This window comes from Uloborus diversus, chromosome 6, assembly GCF_026930045.1.
Source record: "Uloborus diversus isolate 005 chromosome 6, Udiv.v.3.1, whole genome shotgun sequence".
Classification (NCBI taxonomy): Eukaryota; Metazoa; Arthropoda; class Arachnida; order Araneae; family Uloboridae; genus Uloborus; species Uloborus diversus.
The window spans coordinates 102,701,401-102,724,380 of record NC_072736.1 but is presented as its reverse complement, the minus strand read 5'-3'; the positions used below and the strand labels follow the sequence as shown (position 1 = coordinate 102,724,380).

The 22,980-nt window shown below is 31.7% G+C and overlaps 1 protein-coding gene across 1 annotated transcript; it reads left to right on the top strand.

The window, feature by feature from the left end:
• The first annotated feature begins 11,654 nt into the window (after nucleotides 1-11,654).
• On the top strand, nucleotides 11,655-21,701 carry LOC129225130 (uncharacterized). Its single transcript, XM_054859690.1, has 5 exons — nucleotides 11,655-11,751; nucleotides 13,630-13,765; nucleotides 17,527-17,669; nucleotides 19,709-19,802; nucleotides 21,429-21,701. Exons 1-5 carry the CDS (start codon nucleotides 11,730-11,732, stop codon nucleotides 21,604-21,606), a joined length of 573 nt encoding a protein of 190 aa, XP_054715665.1. The 5' UTR covers nucleotides 11,655-11,729; the 3' UTR covers nucleotides 21,607-21,701.
• The last annotated feature ends 1,279 nt before the right edge of the window (nucleotides 21,702-22,980 follow it).

Sequence of the window (22,980 nt, the reverse complement as noted above, 5' to 3'; positions counted from 1 at the left end):
ATTATTTGACTTGTTTCAATAGTAATCAATAATATTAGTAAACATGTTTCTATTTAAAAAAAACAAAAAAAAAAATGTGAGAAGAAAAATGCAAGAATCACTTTTGAAATAATGTCAGGAACTATATCAAACATTAAGTTGCGCTAGATATGTTCCATAAAATAATTGTTTTGGAGATGCTTCTATATTTGAGTAGAATACAATGCTTTATTTCAATCATGATAAAATTCAAATTTAACAGAAAACATTTATATATACTCTAAGTGTATACTGCGTATATTCTAAATGCCTGACTGAAAGTGCTTTGAAATGAAATACTTTGATTACTTATTTTTGATTAGATACCTCAATGCAATCATTCAGTGCTCCTAATAAAAAGAACAATGGCAGCAACATGACTTATCAAAATACATACATTCTTCAAGTAATTCCCGGTTTCAAATATTTGTCAGATCACATGCGAAGTTCAAAAGTTAACTAGATGAGGTAAAAGTATATGTGTATAGTAGGGTGGTTCAAAAAAACATTTTTAGCTGGAGTCCAGGACACTCCCTATTTTGTTAGACTTACTATTAGTAATATGCTGTAAAAGTTTTAGCTTCTTACTCAAATTTTACGACGGTGCTCAATAACCCCTTAATTTAACATTAGCCGTAGCATAGAAAATGTCACAAATTTAGAAACATTTAATTTCCCCAGCTGTTTTTTTTTTTTTTTTTCAAATAATTATTTTATTGCCATGTATATGCATATTACTCGTGTATGTAGCATTATTTTTTCAGTTCATTGTATTTTTTAACCCTCCTCTCCATACTTATGAAGTTTCGGGGAGGGGGTCGAGCACCCTCTTTCAGTTGAAATAGGAAGCTAAAAATCTTCCAGTATGTTACTATCCACAAGTCTAAAACTGCTATCGATGAGAAACTTTTTTTTTTGCATGTATTTTGAACCACTCTAGTGTATAAACAGATTGGGTATTCAAACTTGTGATATCTGAGTAACTCCATCAAAAATGTAATTTTTGATTTCATACTTCTATTCGTATACGCTAGTTAAGTCGAAATAATTTTGTGTAAAATGTTAAAATGGAATAATATGTGTTTTTTCTTTTGAAAATGCTGTTTCCTGTCCAAAGATCTTGAAAAATACAAAACGTAGTTTGATTTTGCTGCCAAATACATACATTGAGTTGAAAATGTATCGTTCTGTCAGTAATACTTCGTGTTACTCGTTTAAAGTTTGACTGCGGATTTAATGATGAATTATAGCGGATATTAAATGAATGAAAGCTTGAATGCATTTGTAGTAAATTAAAGGAATTGTTAATATCGTACTTCAACGAAGGAAAGTTTTCTGCAGTGAAACTCATTTTAAAAAGCAAGTTAAAATACCTAAATAATATTTGTAATATTGTACGTAAATACAAATACATAAATGCATGTAATAAATGTTACAAATTTATTCATCAGCTCAATGTTCTAATTAATGCATTACCAATGCATGACATCTAAGTAATTCAGTATTATTTAAAAATACGAGTTTAATTTAAAAACAGAGTAAAACCATGGCTCCCATTACGCACATTAGAGCGTAAGAGGAAAATTTTACGCAAGCAAGAAATTATACGCTATAATGAACTTGACATCAAGTTTTTACGAGAACATGCTTAACACCCTATTGCTAATTATGACTCTGTTTTCACATTAAACGTTATCATCATATTTTCTTATCATTATTCCTCTGTTGATCAGTATGACTTGCGCGATGTCATATAGCTGTTTTACATTTAGATTGTTGGTACCGACCCAAGTTAATCTTTCAGTCGCAAACAGATTTTTCAAGACGTAGCAGTTGAAGTCGCCAAAGCTGTCTTCGACAAAACTTCGACTTCAAAGCTGTCGAGCAATCTAAAGCTTTCCATTTGCGCACCATGGACATGCCGTCATCATCAATACCAGTAGCTAATCGACTTCACAAAATAGAGACCAACGGAAAACGCAGGAAAGAACTTGTACAGAACCACACGGGTGCCCCGAAATAAGGACTTATACACTAAGGCTTTAGTTTCATGACAAGTAGGGAGTCTTCTGGTAGATAATATCCAAAAGCTTAAAATTGAAACATATTTATTTAAATTATTTCATTTTCTTGGATGCAGATTCGTTTGATGCTGTTAGGCTAATGAATGCGAAATGTTCTAGGTTGTCTCAATAACGAGACAAAATGATCCAAAAAGTCTAGTTTTTATTAACACTACTTTTAAGAGCAGATCAGTTTAACCATATTTAATGCGTTTAGGTATCAATATTAGCTTAATTCATGATTATTTAAAAGGTTTTTCCTTCGTAACTTGATACTGCTTGATCGATACTATCACATCAACAAGATAATTTGAACAACTAAATCTGAATCAGGTCGAAAACCGCTGCCAAAAATCGGTTTTAATTCGTCGCCAGCCCAAATAAAGCTTCAACTGGAAACACATGTGCATTATGAACAACATTAATATAACAAGTTGCTTCATGATCTCGCATTTTTCATTTTATAGGCATTGGTTTACGTAATAATGAAATATCACACATGCGAATTTCGAAAGAAAATGAGAAAAAAAGGGCCCATTTGTTTTAAAACCAGTATAATTCAAATTATTTTTACTTGTTAATAACTAGACAAAATGGTTAAATTAAAAAATAATACAAAAAAATTCTTACATCAAATTGAGTGAGCCGAGCAAGAAATATTTCCGTTAATTCCTGCGTCTCTCCTGTTATTTTTAAAAATATATATTGAGCTAACTTTGATCTTAAACGCTTCGTTTATCTGATTAAATAAAAGAAATACCGCAATAATATTTCAAAGTACGCTAAGCGATATAATCTGTCATATATACCCATAAAAATGCATTACTATAATATATCAATCATAATATATTTGAATTAGAATGCTTATTCAATAAAATTCATAACAAATAAAAGAGATGTATTCATAAATTATATGCTTCCATCAATAAAATATCCCCCCGGATTCATAACCAGTAACGATAAAGACCACTATTCCAAATAATCTCAGTTTTATGGCCCATTTTCCGTTACTCCATGCCATTTACGTTTGTGCAGACAAAGCATACTTTCGATTATAACGATCTGAAAATCTGCCGAAGATCTGAAGACAACGAAGCTTATTTTATCAAAACGTGGTGGACAATAAAGTTTTTGGGATGTTATTTCTGAGATAAAACAACGAGATCCAATTTAGAAAACGAAAGTATTGAAAAAGCTAACTTCGTTAAATATATTTTAACAGTTTTCAGTATTTCACTGAAACATGCTAGATATACATTAAATAGCTTAAATGCTTGTGAATGACGTATTATAAACATATCATAATTGAAAAAATCTTTAAATATCGAAAGAGATTACTAAATTTGTAAATATTAATTGGTCTTAACTGTTTTTGAAAATAAATGTAGTGTTTTCCTGTAAAATTATTTTCGTAATTTTTTAGACTCGATAAAAATCATCAATTTAAAGGCATGTTTAATTTATTTCTGAAAGACTTAAAATATAGCTAACAAATAAAAATATACAAATATGTTTTTATTATGCGAACAAACTAAGAAGAAATATTAATGGTTTCCAACATAATACTAACAGCAGAAAATATTCTCTAAATGTCCTAAGTATCTTAAATATGTTTTAAAGCATTTGCTTGATTGAATAAAGAGGATAGAGATGACGCAAATATTAGTGTTATCGAGACGGAAGAGTGGGTTGACCATTATAAGAACCTCTGGTACAACCCAAATGCGGCTACTGAGACACAAATTGGTGATATTGATAATGGCGTAGATAATATTGATTGGTGGGAACTGCAGGAGGCTTTAAATACAGCCAGAAACAAGAAAGCTGTGGGTACAGATAACCTGAACTCAGAATTCCTAAAATATGGAGGTCCCCTTCTACATGAAAAACTGCTCCACCTTTTAACCATATATTGGAAGAGCTGAGAAATACCCAAAGAATGGAAAACTGGAAAAATTCTATCAATTTTCAAAAAGGGAGATAGAAATGATTGGGGAAACTACAGAGGTATTAGCATCCTAAATAGTGCTTACAAACTATAGAGTAAGATAATTAACACTAGAGACAGAACGATTATTGACCCGTTATTATTGGAAAAACAATTATGCTTTGGACGGGATAGGTCTTGCATAGACGATGTTTTTGTGGTAAACCAATTAATAGAAAAACATAGAGAATTTAACCTTGAAACGCATATGCTATTTACAGATTTTGAAAAAGCTTTTGACCGTATAGAAAGAGAAAATTGATGTATTATAATGAAGAAAAGAGGCATCCCTATACACCTAATACAAGCATGCCAATCCATCTATAAAAGCACAAAAATAAAAATTGACACAATGAAAATAGAAACCAACCAGGACGTGCGTCAGGGTTGTGGTCTATCACCAACCCTTTTTAACATCTATATTGACGACGTTTTACGCACTTGGAAAGCATTGGTCAAGACTGGTATTCCACTCAACATGACAACTTTAATTAATACATTAATGTTTGCTGATTATTCGATCATTATCCAACCGAATGAAGATGACTTACAACGATCCCTTTACACACTTCAAAAAATATGTCAAGACTACAATATGAAGTTCTCGATACAGAAAACTAAATCGATGGCATTCCGGGGGAAATAACCGGTAAGAACTAAAATCGTCCTCAACAACCAAATTATTGAACAGGTCAATAATCTCAATTACCTTAACTGCAACATTTCATACCAACACGATTCTGATATCCAGAACAAAGTGTATAAGTTCCAACATATTTGTGGTACACTGATGAGAACCTTAAAAGGAAAGACAAGAAGAGAAACTCAGATGAAATTTGATAGGGTTATGGCTTTGCCGACACTGCTCTATGGCTCAGAAACATGGACCATGAACTCCCAGACAACAAATAGAATTTAGACGATGGAGAGGCGATTTCTCCGAGCGGTTAAACGTTGCACCATCCTACACAAAATAAGAAGCGAAGATATACGAAAAGAATTACAGATCAACAGCTTTAACAAAAAAATTACTGATTATCGTATCAAATGGAGAGACCACATATGAAGAATGCCGCATGGAAGACTACCAAGGGCCGTCTACTACTATCAACCCAAAGGCAAACGAGACCGCGGTCGACCTATAAAGCGGTGGGCAGGCCAGGAAACCGGAACAGGCTGAAAGTCTAATCCATGAAGATGATGATGATGATGATGAGCATTTGATTATTTCTAGAAACTAAGAATATTTTTAAGCCATAGAGTAAGTCGGGGTACCACGTCCCACATGAGAAAAAAAAGCATTTTTTCTTTCTTTTTATGTTACCAAATGAAAAAAAAAAATGATAATATTTCCTACTTTTGTCAAGTGTCAGATGTAGATGCTTTGTAAAATAGATCAGTACTACTAACAAAAATGCACCATTAGGAGCGTTTTACCTCAACATTCAGGCGATTGTCTCCATTCCATCATGTTACATGCCGAATTTAAAATAGCATTGCAAACCATTTTTTGTAGTCAATAAAAGGGGTATAAAAAAGCAAAATTAATACAAACCGTTATTTGTGTAACACAATTAAAGCAAAATTAACTTTAAACTAATCAAATAAGCTAAAATATGAAACTATGTTATATAATTTTGTCACTTAGGAGCTTAAGACTTTTTACACTTTTTTTGCTTTTTATTCTTTTTACAGCAGCCGAGTGGTGGCGTGATGATAAGGCGCTGGCCTTCTACGCCTGGGACCTAAGTTCCGACCTGGGGTGGTTATCGGTGGAATTTCGAGATGCAGAAAATCATCAGCACCTATGTCGTATGATTATGCGGCATGTAAAAGTTTCCTTAAGTATTCATTTGACTTTGAACTCTCTCGACAAAATTACATTTCTAGTGCAGTTTCGCAGCAAAGAAAGTACAGATGACTCCATCTGGTGAAAACTGAGCGTTAAAAAACGTATGTCATGCATCAGCCTCGAATGGTGTCACATGAAAGACCGATGCCTTGTCGGGGAGCGGACTAGGTCTGGTAAAAGCCGACATGCTTTTACACAGCCCGATTAGAAACAAAAAAAAATCCATAAAAATTGTGTCTAAAATTTTGCATTGTAAAAATCCCTTGCAACCATACACCGCAGTCTATACACTTCATTCAGTCGACAAATGGCTTGGTAGAAACTTTTGATATGTTTTGGACTTTTCAGTAACAGCAAATATCCTTTGAAAAAGTTTTGCACTTGAAAAATAATGATTTGTACGTGTTGCGAGTGTGATCGGACGGTCACGCCCACAAGACGATAAGATCACACTTTTTTAATAAACTAACTTTTCAGAATATTTGATACTTTTTTTTTCGTGATATATAATTTTTCCTTGCATTCGAATATATCAAACTGTGGATTTTAACTCAAGCCAAAACTTAAAATTCCGAGAATAAAATGCAAATACATACCTAAAAGGTCAAGTTTATGCAAACGAATTAAACATCTGAGGTAAACACACCAGTAGTCATGAAAGACACGGCCAATCCTCCAGTAGTGGCCACTTCAAGATTACTTACATGTTTTGAAGAAAAAATGAAAAATAATAATGTGATTGATATATATTGGTACTTAATGTAGCTATCATATTGAATCCATTTTATTCATTATTTACTTAAATTTAAAATAAGTAATGTAAGTTCTTTGGATAGGAGAATGTCAGATGGCCAATACTGATATTTTCAGATTTCAGGGTGGCCACTACTGGATTAAATATGAGATTTGGGGAAAAAATTGATAAAAAGTTGAATGAATTGAAATTGTAGCATTTTTAAAAAATGGGACGATTAAGGAAGAGTTGGGCTATAACACGCTCATTGAGTTTCAAGAGAGGTAATTAATATTGTAGACCCACAGTTAAAAATATACTGTACTGTGGCCACTAGTAGTGTGTTTCAAACCTTGAAGTGGCCACTACTGATTGTTTAACTTATTGTTCCTTTTTTCTTTTTTTGAAATTATAGTTTGTTTTCCTGCTGAGAATTTATTAATGTTTGTTTCAAGAAGAAAATATCGTCATGAAATTTAGGGTTAAAGGTGTTTTATTGTGCTCTATTAGACATCCAACATTTCAAATATATAGATCTAATATTTTTTGAGAGATAATGGGGTGGAAAGTAGCTTGGAACCTGATTTCCGAACTTAGCTTACACCCTACCGTGTGTCTTAAATGATAGCTCACTCTACTATCAGACGTTCTGCCCTGCACGCGATAGTGCACCTCACCCCAAAGCACGTGACCTCGGACCCAATGTCAATGACATATTTGAAAACTATGTTCTGTGGCGCTACATAACATTATGTAGTACATAAAAATAATTGTAAAGGATAACTATCAGTGAGAAAATTTAAACCTCAGTTTATAATGCTTGAAGAGGGATAAAATGGCGAAGTTATAACTGCGTCAGTTGTCCGTTGCTTGAGCCCGTTATTTTTCATTTTAGAGTTTAAAAGCCTTTTGCTCGCGATTAAAACCACAAAATCACAAGTTTTTTTTTGACAATTTTTAAGAAGAACATCTTAAACTGTATAGGGCTTTAAATAAACAAGAAGATTAGAGAAATTAGTGTATGTTTTTTGGTTTATTTTAAAAGCACTGTACATTAAAACTTTTTTTTTCAATGAGTGGGTCATTCCAAGAAAATGTCACCCTGTAGGTCAAAATTTCAAACTCAATCAACATTAATGTGTCCTATTTAGTTTTAGAGATAACATTCTTTATTTTCGAACATCGTTTTCAAGATGGATGGCGTAGGATAATTACTGCTTGAAGATCTTTAACAATAACATGTAAATTTTAGCTGTAAAGCATTCAAGAAACGCTACCTGTAATTTTTTAAACATACATTTGATGTTAAAAAAATAGTAATTGCTTACATTTAAAGACGACAGTTTCTTTAATTTCTTTCATTAAATTTAATTATTTTTTTTTTCGTTGAGCCTATTTTGAATTATGTGTTGAATGGCATGTTACATTCGTCACAAAACGTCCTATTTTCCCTCCCACTCTTTTATAGAAATATAAAAGGAAAACTTTTGCTTTATTCTCTTCCCAAGAGTTACCAAGAAAGCATTTTAAACGTTGAATTTTTATTAAATTATTTAAACAATTAGTTATCAGCGTGACGAACGTAATCGCTTGAAACAAACACTGCATCTTTTGAACGTTTAGTTCAATAAGAAGGAAATGAAATGCATATGTTTGAAATAATTTAGTTTCTTAAATGTCACTGCATAATATTTTGTAATTTTTGCAACAATTAACTCGATTTTTTAGCACATATTTGTGGAATTTTCTTGGGTTGTATTTTATGGAAAAAACGGAAGATGAAAAAAAAAGAGTTAAAGCAGAGCAAGAATTGCAGGAAAACTTAGAAAAAATGAATGGAAAAAAAGGAGCAGAGAATATGTGAGCATTACGGCAAAAAAAGAAAAAAAATCCACACACACACACACACAAAACGATTTAAAAAATCAAGAAGATTGAGCAATCAAAAATGAGAAGTACGGAGATGAGAATCAATTGCAGAGAAGCTAGTAAGCTAACTTTATATAGAGTTGTAAACCAATGCAACTTCGCCTTTCTCAACATGCTAAGTTTACGAACAGATTCAAAAAAAACACGCTCTTCCATGTAGTCCCTGGAAAAAATAGGCTTTTATATGTTATCTTGCTAAATAATAATAATAATAATAATAATAATAATAATAATAATAATAATAATAATAATAATAATAATAATAATAATAATAATAATATCGGAATTACTGTGGCAGAAATGAAAATCAAAAAGTTCCAGGAAGAAGCATTCTTGAAAAAACAATCCTAACAGTGGATTTTGTCTTCGCAAGAAAGATTACATTTCTTGATAGTTTTCTGGAAAAAAAAGTTCCGCTTTAATGTGATTAAAAAAATAATAAAAAAGTGTGTTGTAACGACCCAAGATAGAATAAAAATAAAAAGTTTCTTCTTTTTTACATCCTAAACTGCCATTTCATCCGCATGTTTTCTCTCACGCTAAGCTCTTGTTCCTTCGGCGACTTAGACATGTTCACAGCATGACTGTAAGTTCTAATGAAAAAAATAGATTATAAGCAGTGAGAAAACTAAAGAGTACGATAAATCCGCTTTTTAATTGTTGCCAAAATCAATAAAAAAAATTGTAATTGTAAAGTTAATTTTGGTGATAAAAGTGAACAAACTAGATTTAAGGCTAAACCTTTGCAATGTGTATGACGCTCCTTAACTGATGACTTGACTTAAATCTAAAAAATCCTCGAAAACCTGCTATTTGAAACGTTTAAAGTGACCAAAATCCACAAATATATGCTTACTTATGCCTTGAAATGAAATTGCTAATTTCATTAACAAAATTAAATTTACAAATGCTATCGTTTTTCATTTTTTCCATCAACAATTAAAAAACCACTGAGTCACTTCTATCACACAAAATGGTTTGGGATAAGAATTTCAAAGATCTCACATAAAAAGTTTTACTACAAAACAGAGACGAAAAAAATAAATTTTGCACAAAACCAATGAAAAGCACCTCTTTTAACCATGTGAAAATTTGTTGATAGAAGTGTTAATTTTAAGAAAAAGTAACAGTGCTTACTAAATAATTAATATTTAGACACTTAACGGTCTAAAAAACTAAACAAGTTCATTTCTAAAATGGTCCATCTTCAGAGTTACGTTCGTCACACGTCATATTTTGTGAAGAACTATTAATTTCTGTTTAATTATTTTAAAAAAATGAGTATTATTCTGCATGACAAATAAAGTTAAGGAATGAAAATAACGCATTGCATTGTTTTACAACAATAGCTACCTAAACTTTAGAGAAATTGAGAGCTGAATTTCATGTTGCAAACTCAATGTTGCAAAAATGTTACGCGTTCGTCACACTACAGTAATTTTATTTCAAAAACTAATTTTTGTGACTTATACTGTGTTTTATTGCATGACTATTACACAGAAGTTATATTCTTTCACAAAAATCCGCAAAACCACAAGTAAATGATTATTAGACGTTTAAAACTCATGTTATGCAACAAAGCAGAGTCTCTGAATGTTACATTCGACTCGATGGCATGACTCGAGTGTTGTACGTTTTATAACATGCTACGTGTTTTTTTTTTATTAACACGCTTTTATTAGCTTCACCTGTATGTATGTATGTATCTTGTAACGGAATCTAGCAGTTCAAATTTCACCCACTTCCTGCGATCGGATTCTTTTGAAATTTGGCACGCGACCTCAGACCCGATGACAATGCAATATTCTATAATCAAATTAATTAATTAACTTTTTTAATTGTTAGTTTCCACCAATTTTAATCATTATTTTGGCATAAATCCAACAATGTGAAAAAGGAAAAATTTAAAAATATACATTAAAAAATGCTCGCAAAAATTATTTAAAAATATCTACAAAAACCTTTAATTTTTCTGCATCAGACAAAATTTGTTCCAATGTTCCAAGGTAATTAGAACATGAAATATAATTGTTTTTAACTAATTTCATGCCAAAATTTAGGTAAGCCTTCAATTGTAAATTCACTGCTGATCAGACCATTGTTGAACAAAACTTTTATTCAAATGCATCTCAAATTTTCAAAATAATATAAATATGATTTCCGCAAACATACATCGATGACTCACAGTAGCTTCCCATCGGGGTCCCTTGTCTTAACTTTAAGATAGTACCTCGCACTCGTTTTATAAATAATTTCGTCAATTCAACTTTTACGAAGAGAAGTAATTGCAATTTTGCCTGATAATACTCCAACATAAGACTAAAAAAACAGAAAAATAAAATAATAGTTTAAAAAACTAAAAAAAACACGCTTTCGTAGCAAATTGAACTAAAAAGTGAAAAATAATCTTTGGATGATAGTAGTTGACCAATCACTTAATTTTAATGTAATACAAAAAAGCGTGGGGAGCTTCTTATCAGTTGTCTTGAATTTTTTCCATTTGTTGTTCAAGCAAAAATGTAAATAGACGGCCCCCCACGCTTTTTTGTATTACATTAAAATTAAGTGATTGGTCAACTACTATCATCCAAAGATTATTTTTCACTTTTTAGTTCATTTTGCTACTAAAGCGTGTTTTTTTTAGTTTTTTAAACTATTATTTTATTAATCTCTCAACTCTTTATCGTACAATTCATTGTTGTACCCAAACAAGCAAAATAGAAAATACTGTGGTAGGGATTTAAGACAAATCACGTTTTGGATGTCATGTGCATTTGTATCATCATGTTCTTAAATAATCAAATCCTGAAAATTGTACAATTTTCAAGAATATAGCACCGAATTCATCAAGTTAAATCGTTAAATGTCAATTCCAGATTTTTCCATAGAAACGATTTCCAGTAATATGGTTTCGTTTAGCAACTAAGCATGCTCCAAATTCCAACTTCGCGTGTGAATTTCTTCATAAAAAACGTGCCGCAAGCACCAGTGTTATCGATAAAAAGCTAAAAACATGTATTCTATCGCAACGAAAGCTGTGATTCACAAAAATCTATAGAGATAAACATAATCTGTTCATCCAAATGCCTAGACTCTAAAGATTGCAGTTCTTGAGCTATTTTGCTGCCATTCACCACGATTTGAAATATGTTTCTCATTTTGTGTCTTGGTAAGAATTTCCGTTCAAACACTTGCTTAATACTATTTTCACATATCTTTTAACTCACACATCGCCATTTTCAAACTATCCTCCAAAATAACTAGGATAAAAAAGAAACTATATGAAAATTTCTAGGTTTTAGAAACTAAAGTTTTAAATCAAACGATTTTTTAAACAACTAGCCTACTATACTTTTTCTCTACATTTTTACCTACATTAAAATGATTTTGCATCAAACTTAGTTTTTAAATATTTATACGCGTACAATTTATTTAAACTAAGATAACTGGTACCTTAAAATAAAAAAAGCACCTAAACAATGAACACACAATTTTAAATGAATTAAAGTAATAACACTGAAATAAATATAAATATCTTTCGTTAAGAACTGAGTATTTTTTTAAGCAAGTGGTTTGTTTATTAAGCATGGAAAGTAATTTTTATTTCAAGCTATGCTATAATGTAAAGGAGTCTAACTAATGCTCGCTTCGCTCAGCAACCTATCTACTTTAAAAAACGGTATGCCACTAACTTTCATGTAAGAGATACTGTTGTCAAATGCTGATATACTTTTGGTAATTATAAAATGACGTTAAAAAATTTCCATCCGAAATGTTTCCAAAAGAAATAGCGAAATTTGGCGATTGCTTGAAACTGTGCAAAAAGACAAATTAATGGAAGATTTGATTTATTTACTGGTATGCCTAATTTAAATGGAGGATTATTTTTCATGTTAACAAAAGTGTTAAAAATTATTTTTGTGGTAAAATTTTCGTTACATCGTGAAAGCTTAGAAACATTATTGCGTAGTCTTTAGCTTCAAAAACTGCGACATTTAAAAAAATTGCCAATAGTTACGGCTATTGAGTTACTTTTGCTGAGATTTTGGCGGAATTCCTGGTCGATTGGATGATAAAATAAGTGTTCAATCAACACGTTTTTAATTTTTTAATTAAAAATTCAATGAACTCCAACAAAATGGCCAAATATCTTTATTACTTGCCATCTTCTAATAAAGGATTAATATTTATTCTACAAAGTAATACTCGCCCATTGCACTAAAAAATAGATTGTTTAGGAATAATTAATGTACTTACAAATTAGAAAACAAGAAGCATGTTAAAAGTCTGGATACTTATGAAGTGGAAAAAACGTTACTTAAAGAATTGACTTCAGAAAAGCCTTACTCTTTCTGACTAAAAGCAGAAATGATCAACGCAATTCTAGCTATAGACAAAGAGTCGAGATTATAAACTAAATACTAAATTTCGTTCATGAAAGCCTTCGAACATGGAACTTAAAAGCTTATCATTGAAATAAAAACCTTCGCAGAAATCACTCAATTTCCCCCAACGCGGTGCTATATTTCTAGCCCCTGTGCAGCTTTTGGAAGGGGAGGGAGAACATTATGTCAACAGCAGTCATTGTGTGAATTATTCTAAGGTATATAGAACTGTTCACCTGCATTAAATTGATTGGCTTCAATAACACAAGATTACCACTCTATTACAGTGCTTTCAACTTCATCTTTGCAGCAAGGGATTTAATTTTAAAGTATAAAAAAATTAGGTGAAAACTTTCCCGTTTGTGTGTGTGTGTGTTGCTTTAAAACCACATAATTCAAGAGATAGGCAATCCCACCAATTATAAATTTTTCGTAGACAAACCTTTCTTCTTTCTTTCCCATGTTCTTCGCAACTATGGGTACTCCGAATTTTTTATAATCCGACTGAAAAATGGTTGCAATTGTTTCGGATTACGATATACTTTGTTTATGAATGTCAAATCAAATATAAATTCGCTAACACGTTGCTTAGGCGGTAAAGTGTTTTTTTTTTTTTTTTTTTTTTAAATTTTTCTTTAACTAACTCAAAATTATTTCATTAGCTTTCGGATTTGCAACTGCATCTCCAACTTGCACTGATGAGGAAGGATTAAAATGTATCCCAGGTGGTGAAGGAGATTCCCATTGGCTTGATGACAATTGGCCAAATGATGAAGCAAAATTAGATGAAGTTTGCAAGTAAGTGTTTCGTGTTTGAATCTCATGATCTGCGCTTTTGTCTAATGTAATTTTTGTCATCATATGCTAACTTGTATAATGTAACTTGTCAGATAATCCTAAAATCTTGCATGTAATGTTCAAATTAATTATAGCATTCGTGTTACTGTAGTAGAACTGTTTAAAATAAATGTTGACTTCTAATACTTTACTGGTAAAAAAAATACCTAGAAAATAATTGTGAGTATGAGTGCTTAATTTGTGTCAGTAACATATCTGGCAATAAACATAAAAGTTTCCCTTTAAAACCTTCTAAAAACTTAATTTTTTTGTTTTTCTAAAGTATTCAGAAATGTTTCTAGAAAGAGCCGGTTTAGGTTTCTGTAATGTGTATGGAACCTTCCGAAAGTTTCCGAAAAGTTCAAATTTATATACAGATCAACCTTGTACCCTTCTCAAAGTCTAGAAACATTTCCACAGTTTTTGAAAATGTAAGCCAAAGCTACAGCAAAGTTGCAAACAAGTACCTAACAACTTATTTGCCTGAAGCTCTTTTAAGGTTTCAGCATCCTGCGAAAATGGCGTGTCGAAAATGCGTAGCAGGGCAATCGCGCTGCTTTTTGTGGCACCATTTTTCTCAATACCTTGATCACAGCTTACTTCGAGATTTTATGAATGAAAAAGAGGAGGAATAGGAATAAATGACAATTTAGAAATATCCCAGGAAGTGCAACACAGACTTTTTACTTCAGAAAAATTTCCTTGTGCAGTCTCTGAGATACGAAGTAAAAAAAAAATATTCAATAGAATTAAACCTTGCAACTGGATTTGCACTGAATGCAAAGTAAGGTAGCAACATCGAACCAAAACAATTCTCTACAATTTTATTGCATGTGTGTAAGGCTTTCTTTCTTCCTTTTCTTTTTTTTTTAATTTTACTTATAACATAGTGCAAAAGAGGTTCACCAACCTCTTTCGTATTTTAAAAGGGGTTCGCAGGGGGGGGGGGGAGGTGGGATCCGCTGACATGTAGGAAGTTTAATTTACCAATTTCTTGAAAACATAAACTTTAAAAACCTAGTTTATTAAAACAAGCATTAATTAACTGAAGTGTGTTCATTCTCTAGTCGGACGACCCTTCGCATGTTGTTCGGTTGTTAATGGCTGTTTTTCATTGGAAACCGACGGAAACTTTTAAATTATCCCAGAGTTTTACTGGAAATATATAGTCTATGACATTTTTTTTCCTACCATTCAGCGGAATTCATGTCTATCGGGAAGAACTGATTAAAATAAATATTGACTTCTAATATTCGTGACAAATTGTGTATGTAATACTGGCTATATGTGTATACACTTTCAAAGGACAACCGTGAAAAAAATAAAAAAACATATTCAAGCTATCATAGAAATGTGACCTTTTATAGACACTTTACAGACTTCTTTTAAATTCTTTTTCAACATTCAATAAATCGTTTCAGATTGAATATTGTCTGCTAGACAAGTAAGCGATGAATATATTTCTCTATATAATATGCTTTGCTCATTCGCCATTAATATTTCAGTTAACACATTCCAATGCTCTCGAAATGTACTAAGCGGATATTTTGTACCTGAACATTCTAATGTTTGCAAAGACGCATCTAGGAAATCCACCATATTGAAACCAATGTAACCCATTAAAGAGATCCTACTAACAACTGCAATGAGTTGCGTCGATTATGTCAGTAAAAATCTGCTGCCTGTCGATCTTACTGCATGTCGACAACTAAGATGGGTTTCTGATGTTGATGTTATTAGTGAAATTGCTATTGTTTGACGAATATATGACAAAAAAATATATGAAATCAATGTCAGAGCCTTAATATTGTAGCTCTTAGGAGGCCACTTGCGGTATGAACTAAAACCTCTAATTTCATTGTGTCAAACCCTATCACCCGAGGGATTTTCGTATCCAGAGAGGGAAAAAAAATTCCTATCCATTCGTGCATTGGTAACGCAATGGCCCCTACAAAGAGGAGGCTGGGAGTACCTAAGAAAAAGAACCCGAATCGATACTCAAATTAGTTTTATACATGTATATGTTTTTATATGTTTCTAAGATTCGTAAAATGAAATGTGAACGGGCGTGAGGCATGATCTGACAATGGGGACAATGTAGAGTTCCGAAGAGTATGTATACACACCAGGCAAATTGTATTACTATTCCTTACCAACTGTATTTTTTAACAAAATATACTAATTTATGATATAGTTTTCTCGCTTTAGTTAATTGTCACTTAGAGCATCAACAATATTTTTATTAGTTTCTTAAAGGGGTCCGGGACATATTTAAAAAAAATATATATTAAACATGTTAGAGTTTTGAAATTTTTTTGTACGGATTCACCGTCTATTTAATACGAAAAATCATGCCAAAATATTTATTAAAAAATTTTAATTACATTTAATTTGTTTTTTTAATGGAGTTTCTTTAAATTGCTAAATATTCTTGGCCAATTTTCATTTTTTTTAAAAGATTATGCACGAATATCTAAGTTTGAATTTCTATTCGGTGTTTTAAAAACTATTAATTCAATAAAAATAGAAACTATTTGAAGAAAATTTCGAAAAATTAGAACATACTTTAAAAAAAAAAAAATCATATTTTTTGCAGAAAAGGTTTTTTTCCAATCTGCCAAATAAAATTTAAAGTAAACTGTTTGAAAAAGATATGCTCCAAAATCTCGTTACTTTATCTTTATCAGTTTTTGACTTATAAGAGTTTGATTGTAAAAATCGGAGAAAATTGCATCATGGAGAAAACGCTTTTTAAGTTTGAAAGTTAAGTATAAGTTAAATGCATGCAACAAAAATAATTATATATGTCACTCTAATTAAGATAGAAACAAGATTCAAACGTCCTTTTAAGCAAAAAAAAACCTGAAATTTTTTTTCAAATGAGTAAAAACGAGCTGATGTGTGCATCACATGACTTCCTTTTACTCCAATTTAATGTCATTTCCCCATTATTCGCTATTTTAATGTGATTCAATATTTATTCTCTAAATATCACCAACAATGGCCAAATTGAAACCAAAAAAAAACTCCGCCAAATTTGTCGCCAAGTTGGCGACAAAACTTGGCGACCAAAAGACTGGCGATATATCGCCAAGTGTCCGACAAATTATAACGCCACTTGAGTTTACATCGAAATTAACAATGATTTCCCCCCAAAAAGGTGCAAAAGACCCCCTTAGGAACATCCGAAAGCAACCAAAAGGGGAGGTGCACAACTAGACCCCACTACGAGTCTATGTACCAAATTTCATCTTTCTAGGACATACCATTTTTGAGTTATGCGAGATACATACGCACATACGCACATACGCACATACACACATACGCACATACATACAGACGTCACGAGAAAAGTCGTTGTAATTACCTCGGTGATGGTCAAAATGGATATTTCGCGTGTCTATACATTCTTAGGCACTTTTCCGCATGTGGTCGAATCGAAAAAAAAACTCAACATTCATTTGGGGGTGAGCAAAATGGAAATTAAGGGCGATTTTTGAGTGAAAATTTTTTCGCGAATACAATACTTCCTTTTTTGTAAAAGGAAGTAAAAATGCAAAATTTGACTTTTTTTGTGTCACGGAACCTCTTAAATTTCTTAACAAAACTATCTCTAAAAGCTCTATTCTCGTTCTTATTCCTTGGCATTGTCCTGTTTGTAATAAAATGTTTGAGGTCAATTGAAGCACAATATTACCAGTCATTTGTTTCTTAATAATTAGAGAAATTCTGAAAGAGCTTGACTGTGAAGCTGACTTTGGGGAACGATGTCCCGAAACCATCTTTGGATTGTATCTTGAAGGCATCAAAAGACACAAAGGGCTGTACAAAAAGCTATGTGATAAATCCAACACACTTAGGGCAGGTATGTAGACTTAACGTTCGAATCTGCGTTTCAGTCTTCTAAGTTAATTCATGGAATAGTAAAGAGACGATTCTTATTTACTATCCTTTTAAAGGGAATAAGAGCTGTACTTTATTATTCCCGTTATATTTCATGTTCATAGAGGTATAGATTTAGTCTTTTTCTTGAAGTACACGAACTATTTATATATTTCTTTAAAACGATATTACTACAGCAAAAAAAAAAACTGGAAATATTTTTTAAAATAATTCAATTTGACTGAAAGTTAAGTAAAAATGATTGCGTTTCTATTTCATGTACGTACTGTCTGAGTATTTCAGATATAATGCAGAATAGAAAGTAGAATTTTCGAATCGATCAATAATAAGCAATAGGAAAAAAATGCACCTTGAAATAAAAGGGTTACGTATAAGACATTAGCAAAAATAAAATTATAATATTAACTATGAGTGAAAAAGCACTGATTTGTAATACAATCCGTAATATAAAATGATGGTCCATAATTTAAAATGATGGTCCGTAATATCAAACAATACATTCTTTTTGTGCATTTTATCTTTGCAGTAAACATTTTTATGCCACAAAGGAAATCGCAAACATATTTAAAAGCACGTGCTTAAAAAAGATGGCAGTTATCTTTATTACTAATAATAAAGCTGAAAGTCTGTCTTTTAGGATCTCTCTCTGTCCGGATCTCTATCAGGATCTCTGTGACGCGCATACGCCTAGACCGTTCGGCCGATTTTCATGAAATTTGGCAAAGTTACTTTGTAGCATGGGGGTGTGCACCTCGAAGCGATTTTTCAAAAATTCGATGTGGATCCTGTTCTAAAGAACAAAATTATCATAAGATGTAAGAGTAAATTACGAAATTATCGTAACGTGAAACCGTAACATGGGCAGAAGCTAATTGACGAGAAAATTCACCATACATTATTTGTAAATATACTACAGGCGAACCAAAAGACCTTTTAATTTTCTATTACGGGCAAAGCCGTGCGGGTACCACTAGTTAAAAAAATTTTCATACAAAATTCACAGAGAGAGAGAGAGAAAATATTATATATTATGCTCATTTGTGCAACAGGAGTCTCTTTACTTTGCCTTCAGGAAGTCGGTAAGTGGGAGAGATATTAAATGCTTATATGAACTGAAATTACAAGTGAAAGTTATGTTTTCGTAATCAATGCAATGATATTGGAGGACTCCCTTGCCAAATCGACTAACTCCATAAAACAAAAAGTAGAGAATGGTTATGAAGAAGAAGGTGTTACCATAGGAGTAAATAGGCTCTCATGTTACATTTTCTGCCATCACATAGTCAGAAATGTACTGAACTAAAACTTTAATATAAATTCACATGCTGAGCATTGATAAAGCATTATTAAAGCAGAAATGAAGTTTTTTTTAAAAGTGTAGTTAATCGATTTGGCAATTGAGACATCCAATTATTAAAAGTTAATTAAATGTACATATTTTCTTATCAAATTGTTTTCCAAGTACATATTATAAGGTCATACGACTCACTACAAAGCAACTACAAAAATAGAAATATTGCAACTATTTTATGCAATGATATTCTGCAAGATTAAACATATACTGATTAAATGCTTCATATGATGCATAAACTTAAAGAATCAGCGCCCATAACAGTAAAATGTGAGTTTTACCGCAAGTTGTATTTATCTACCGAATAAAAATTAATCTGTGGTTAGTTTCGGGTCACTTGGGAAATTTTTGTGCTTTTAATTTCCTGGTACTCTGTTTTCTTCTGCGAACTGTAAGAAACTTCAAAGGAAGTTAATTTGAATGAATTCAAATATTTGTTAAATTAACTGCAGCATTTCTATGAATTGAAAACGAATGTGAACAAAAGAAATTCGAGTCATTTCAATTGCACAAATTGTAGTAAATTCCTAGTGGTAGACAAACAGTTTTCCACGAAATTGTTGCTGTGTTTTTAAAATATTGATTAGTATGACATTTTTAAGTTAAATTCTTTAAAATTTAAACTTAATTTGTGTTTTTTTCTTTTTCAGAATACTTGAAGCATGTTTCTTGCGTTAATGAAAAGATTTTGAACCTGGGAGACCAATGCCAAAACCATATGGATTTGTTTCAGCCTGATTTTACGTAAGTATTTTAGTAAGGAAGTCACGGTATACATATAAAACGAAAAATGGCGTTGTTTTCTTCCTGTTTCATATTTTTTTATTCACTGTTAAACCATTTATAAGTGCAATTATTTCAAGGTTTAGTAACATTTTTAATTACTTTATAGCAAATGTTATGAGCAATATGTTTCTTTTACTTTTACAGTGACTTAGCCGTCGGAAAACATAATACTACATACAGTAGCTTCCCAATAAACCGGTATCTGTTTAACCAGATATCTGCTTTAGTCGGTTGTATGCGTGGGAACAAAAATAAAAATAAGTTGTAAAAAAATCATAATTTCATAATGGGGAGTTCCTCTTAAGAAACAAAAAATATTAACTTAAGAAAACGGTAATGAATATTGCATTAAATGATTCTACACTATCATTTCAATAAATAAATATAACAATATGCATTAACCTGGGAGAAGTCCCGCGGGGTCCTAAGCAACCCCAATCGCTTATAACCTTCAATTTTCGAGTGTGCAGTGCAACTAATATAAACCTGAACTTAGTAGTTTAATTTCTAAATGTTTTTTATTCAAGAAACACCTGCCAGGTGCTGGTGTTTTTCATCTGCTGAGAGACCGCATTAAATTTTTGGATGTCTTTCGGTAACTGGAAACCGAATCCAACTGGGGCCAAATCCAAAAACCAAACTCTCTTGTGCTAAATGCGAACTATAAACGTCCCAAGGCTCACTCCAATAATTATGTCTTTGTGATGAATGCATTTGAAAGTAGGTTTAAGTTTAAAGGGTCACTCACGTGGCTCATGATAGCTCTGACATGGGACGTGCACAAGAGGGGGGGGGGAGAAGGGACACCTGCTGGTCTGCGCCCAAGCCTGAAGGGAGCCCAATATTTTTGAAACTAGGGGTGAAATATAATGGTAAACAAATTGGAGGGGGTCCGGAAAAGTCATTTGTGACGAGCCCCTAAGTTTTTGTGCACGCCCATGGCTCTTGCAATAAGACCAAGGTGATTTCAGTCATACCACTTACAAAATGAGCAAATGCAGTAAAAATGGCATTGCGGTATGGGAACAGCGTGCATCTGTTTCCTGTAATCATGTGATGTTTTGGGGAAAACTACAGACATTTTGTAATAATTTTTAACCTTCCAACCGTAAGCAGGAAAAAAAGGGGAGGAAACAGAAAGATTTTTTAAGAACTCCTACTGGGATAAACAGATCTATCTAAAAGGATAATACCTGATAAATGCCTTTTAAAAAATATTGTCTTTTTTGTAGTTGCAATTTAATTGTTTAATAAAAGAATAATACTTGCAGTTTTCTTTCAACCGGATTACCTCTGGTTCTATTTGAGCCATTTAATCGGGACTATACTGTATTTTAGTATTACCTCAATCTAAAGCAACGCTAGCAACCTTTTTTTTTCAAATCTATGGTCTATATATTTTTTGGCAGAATAGCTCGAGAAGAACTGTGAGAAATAAAGTGGCGGAACTCATGGAACCGTTGTATTTATTCGTCAACATGAGCAGAAATTTTTTTCTAGATTCTTCAGTTAATGTAGCAACTTTATTTATTGATTGTTTGAAAGCATTCACACTTGTCATAAATTGAAATTATTGTTTTACAGATGCTCAAGCGGATACCATGGGTATAAAACATGCGTTAAAGATATCATTAGAGATGGTTGTGGAGATGACGGAGCTAAAATTTTTGATACGTTATATGCTCCACGGCAACCAATTTATGAAGTAATCTGTCAAAAATTGTGCAACATCTTGAAGGATTTAGGACTGATAAAAGAATAGAAATAAAAGTCAGTTTGCAATAAAATTGAGTAATATAACTAATGTGTAATATGACATGTAATATGTAGAGTGAAAATGCCAATAAACTTCTGCAATTGAAATTTCGGTTTGTAAAGACTTTGTGTTCATTGAAACAGTTTGGAAGTTGTTTGTTTTATTGCATTTTTATTTTCATTAATATTTTCAATGATTTGTTAAAAATTTCATACAAATATAACAAGCCGGAAACCATTTAAATTTATGAAATACAATTAAATGTTTTTCAATAATTAAATAAATAAACCCCTTTTGAATTAGTATAAGCAATCGATTATAGCTTATAACTAAGGAGTTTGTTGCTCTTACATGGCAAAAGTTGATGTTCCTTTGATTTTTGTGCCCTGATTCTCTGCAAGCACCATCCTTCATCGGCCCTACACACACTTATACGCGCACACAAACACACATTTTACACACACACGCGCGAGAGAGTGTCAGCACACATACACACTAGGGTGGATCGATTTTTTTTTTGGGGGGGGGGGGGAATCTGAAACCTTACCTATGCGAAAAAAATGTCCTGTGATATACAAATTCATGGAAAAATAAAATAAAAAAATAAGTTTCAAGTTAAGAACTGCCACAAGAGAGATGAAGCGATTTTTACTTTTTTATTTATTTATTTTTTTAGATTTTTTAATTCTGTACCACGCGGATAAAATGTCTTATAATATGCAGATTAATTAAAAACTAAAATAAAAAGTTGAGTTATTTTACAAACTTTTGCAAGGGAGTAGTACCACATAAACTATATCCAAGTCAGGAAAAAAATAACGCTGAAAATTAAACCGTATTGTGTTTAATTTTCAATGCAGGCAATTTTCAACAATTGATAATTGTATTGTAATATTTTGTTGCAAGTCAAAAATATTTTTTTACCAGAAAATTATAAAGTTCTTGTTATTAATATTTTAAATATTAATTAAGGCCTCCTAATATTTGGCGTAGTACTACGTTAGTTAATAATATGCTTTTTTGTATTTTAAATAATTTTTACAATCATTCAAGTACATGCGGCGTAAAGTGAAATAGTGCATTTCGTTTACTCACTCAGTCATTTACTTAATCACTTAATAAGTCATTCATTCATTTCTTCAATTCAGTCCTTGATTTAGTAATTCGATTATATTTTCTCATTCTTACACTTATTTTCTTATTCTTTCATTCTTTTACTTACTCTTTTTTTCTTCATATATTAATTTATTTATTTATTTACTTATACATTTACTGCTCTTCTCAGTTATTCCTTAAACCTATCATTTACTGAATCATTTTATTAACAAATATTTTTTTTGTAATTGAATGAAAACATTTCATTAAAAATACATAAATTTT

Coding starts and splice junctions, on each gene's coding strand:
- LOC129225130 (XM_054859690.1), top strand. CDS start 11,730: ATGTTTCTCATTTTGTGTCTTG. Junction 11,752..13,629: donor GTTTCTCATTTTGTGTCTTG/GTAAGAATTTCC, acceptor TTATTTCATTAG/CTTTCGGATTTGCAACTGCA. Junction 17,670..19,708: donor ATCCAACACACTTAGGGCAG/GTATGTAGACTT, acceptor TTTCTTTTTCAG/AATACTTGAAGCATGTTTCT.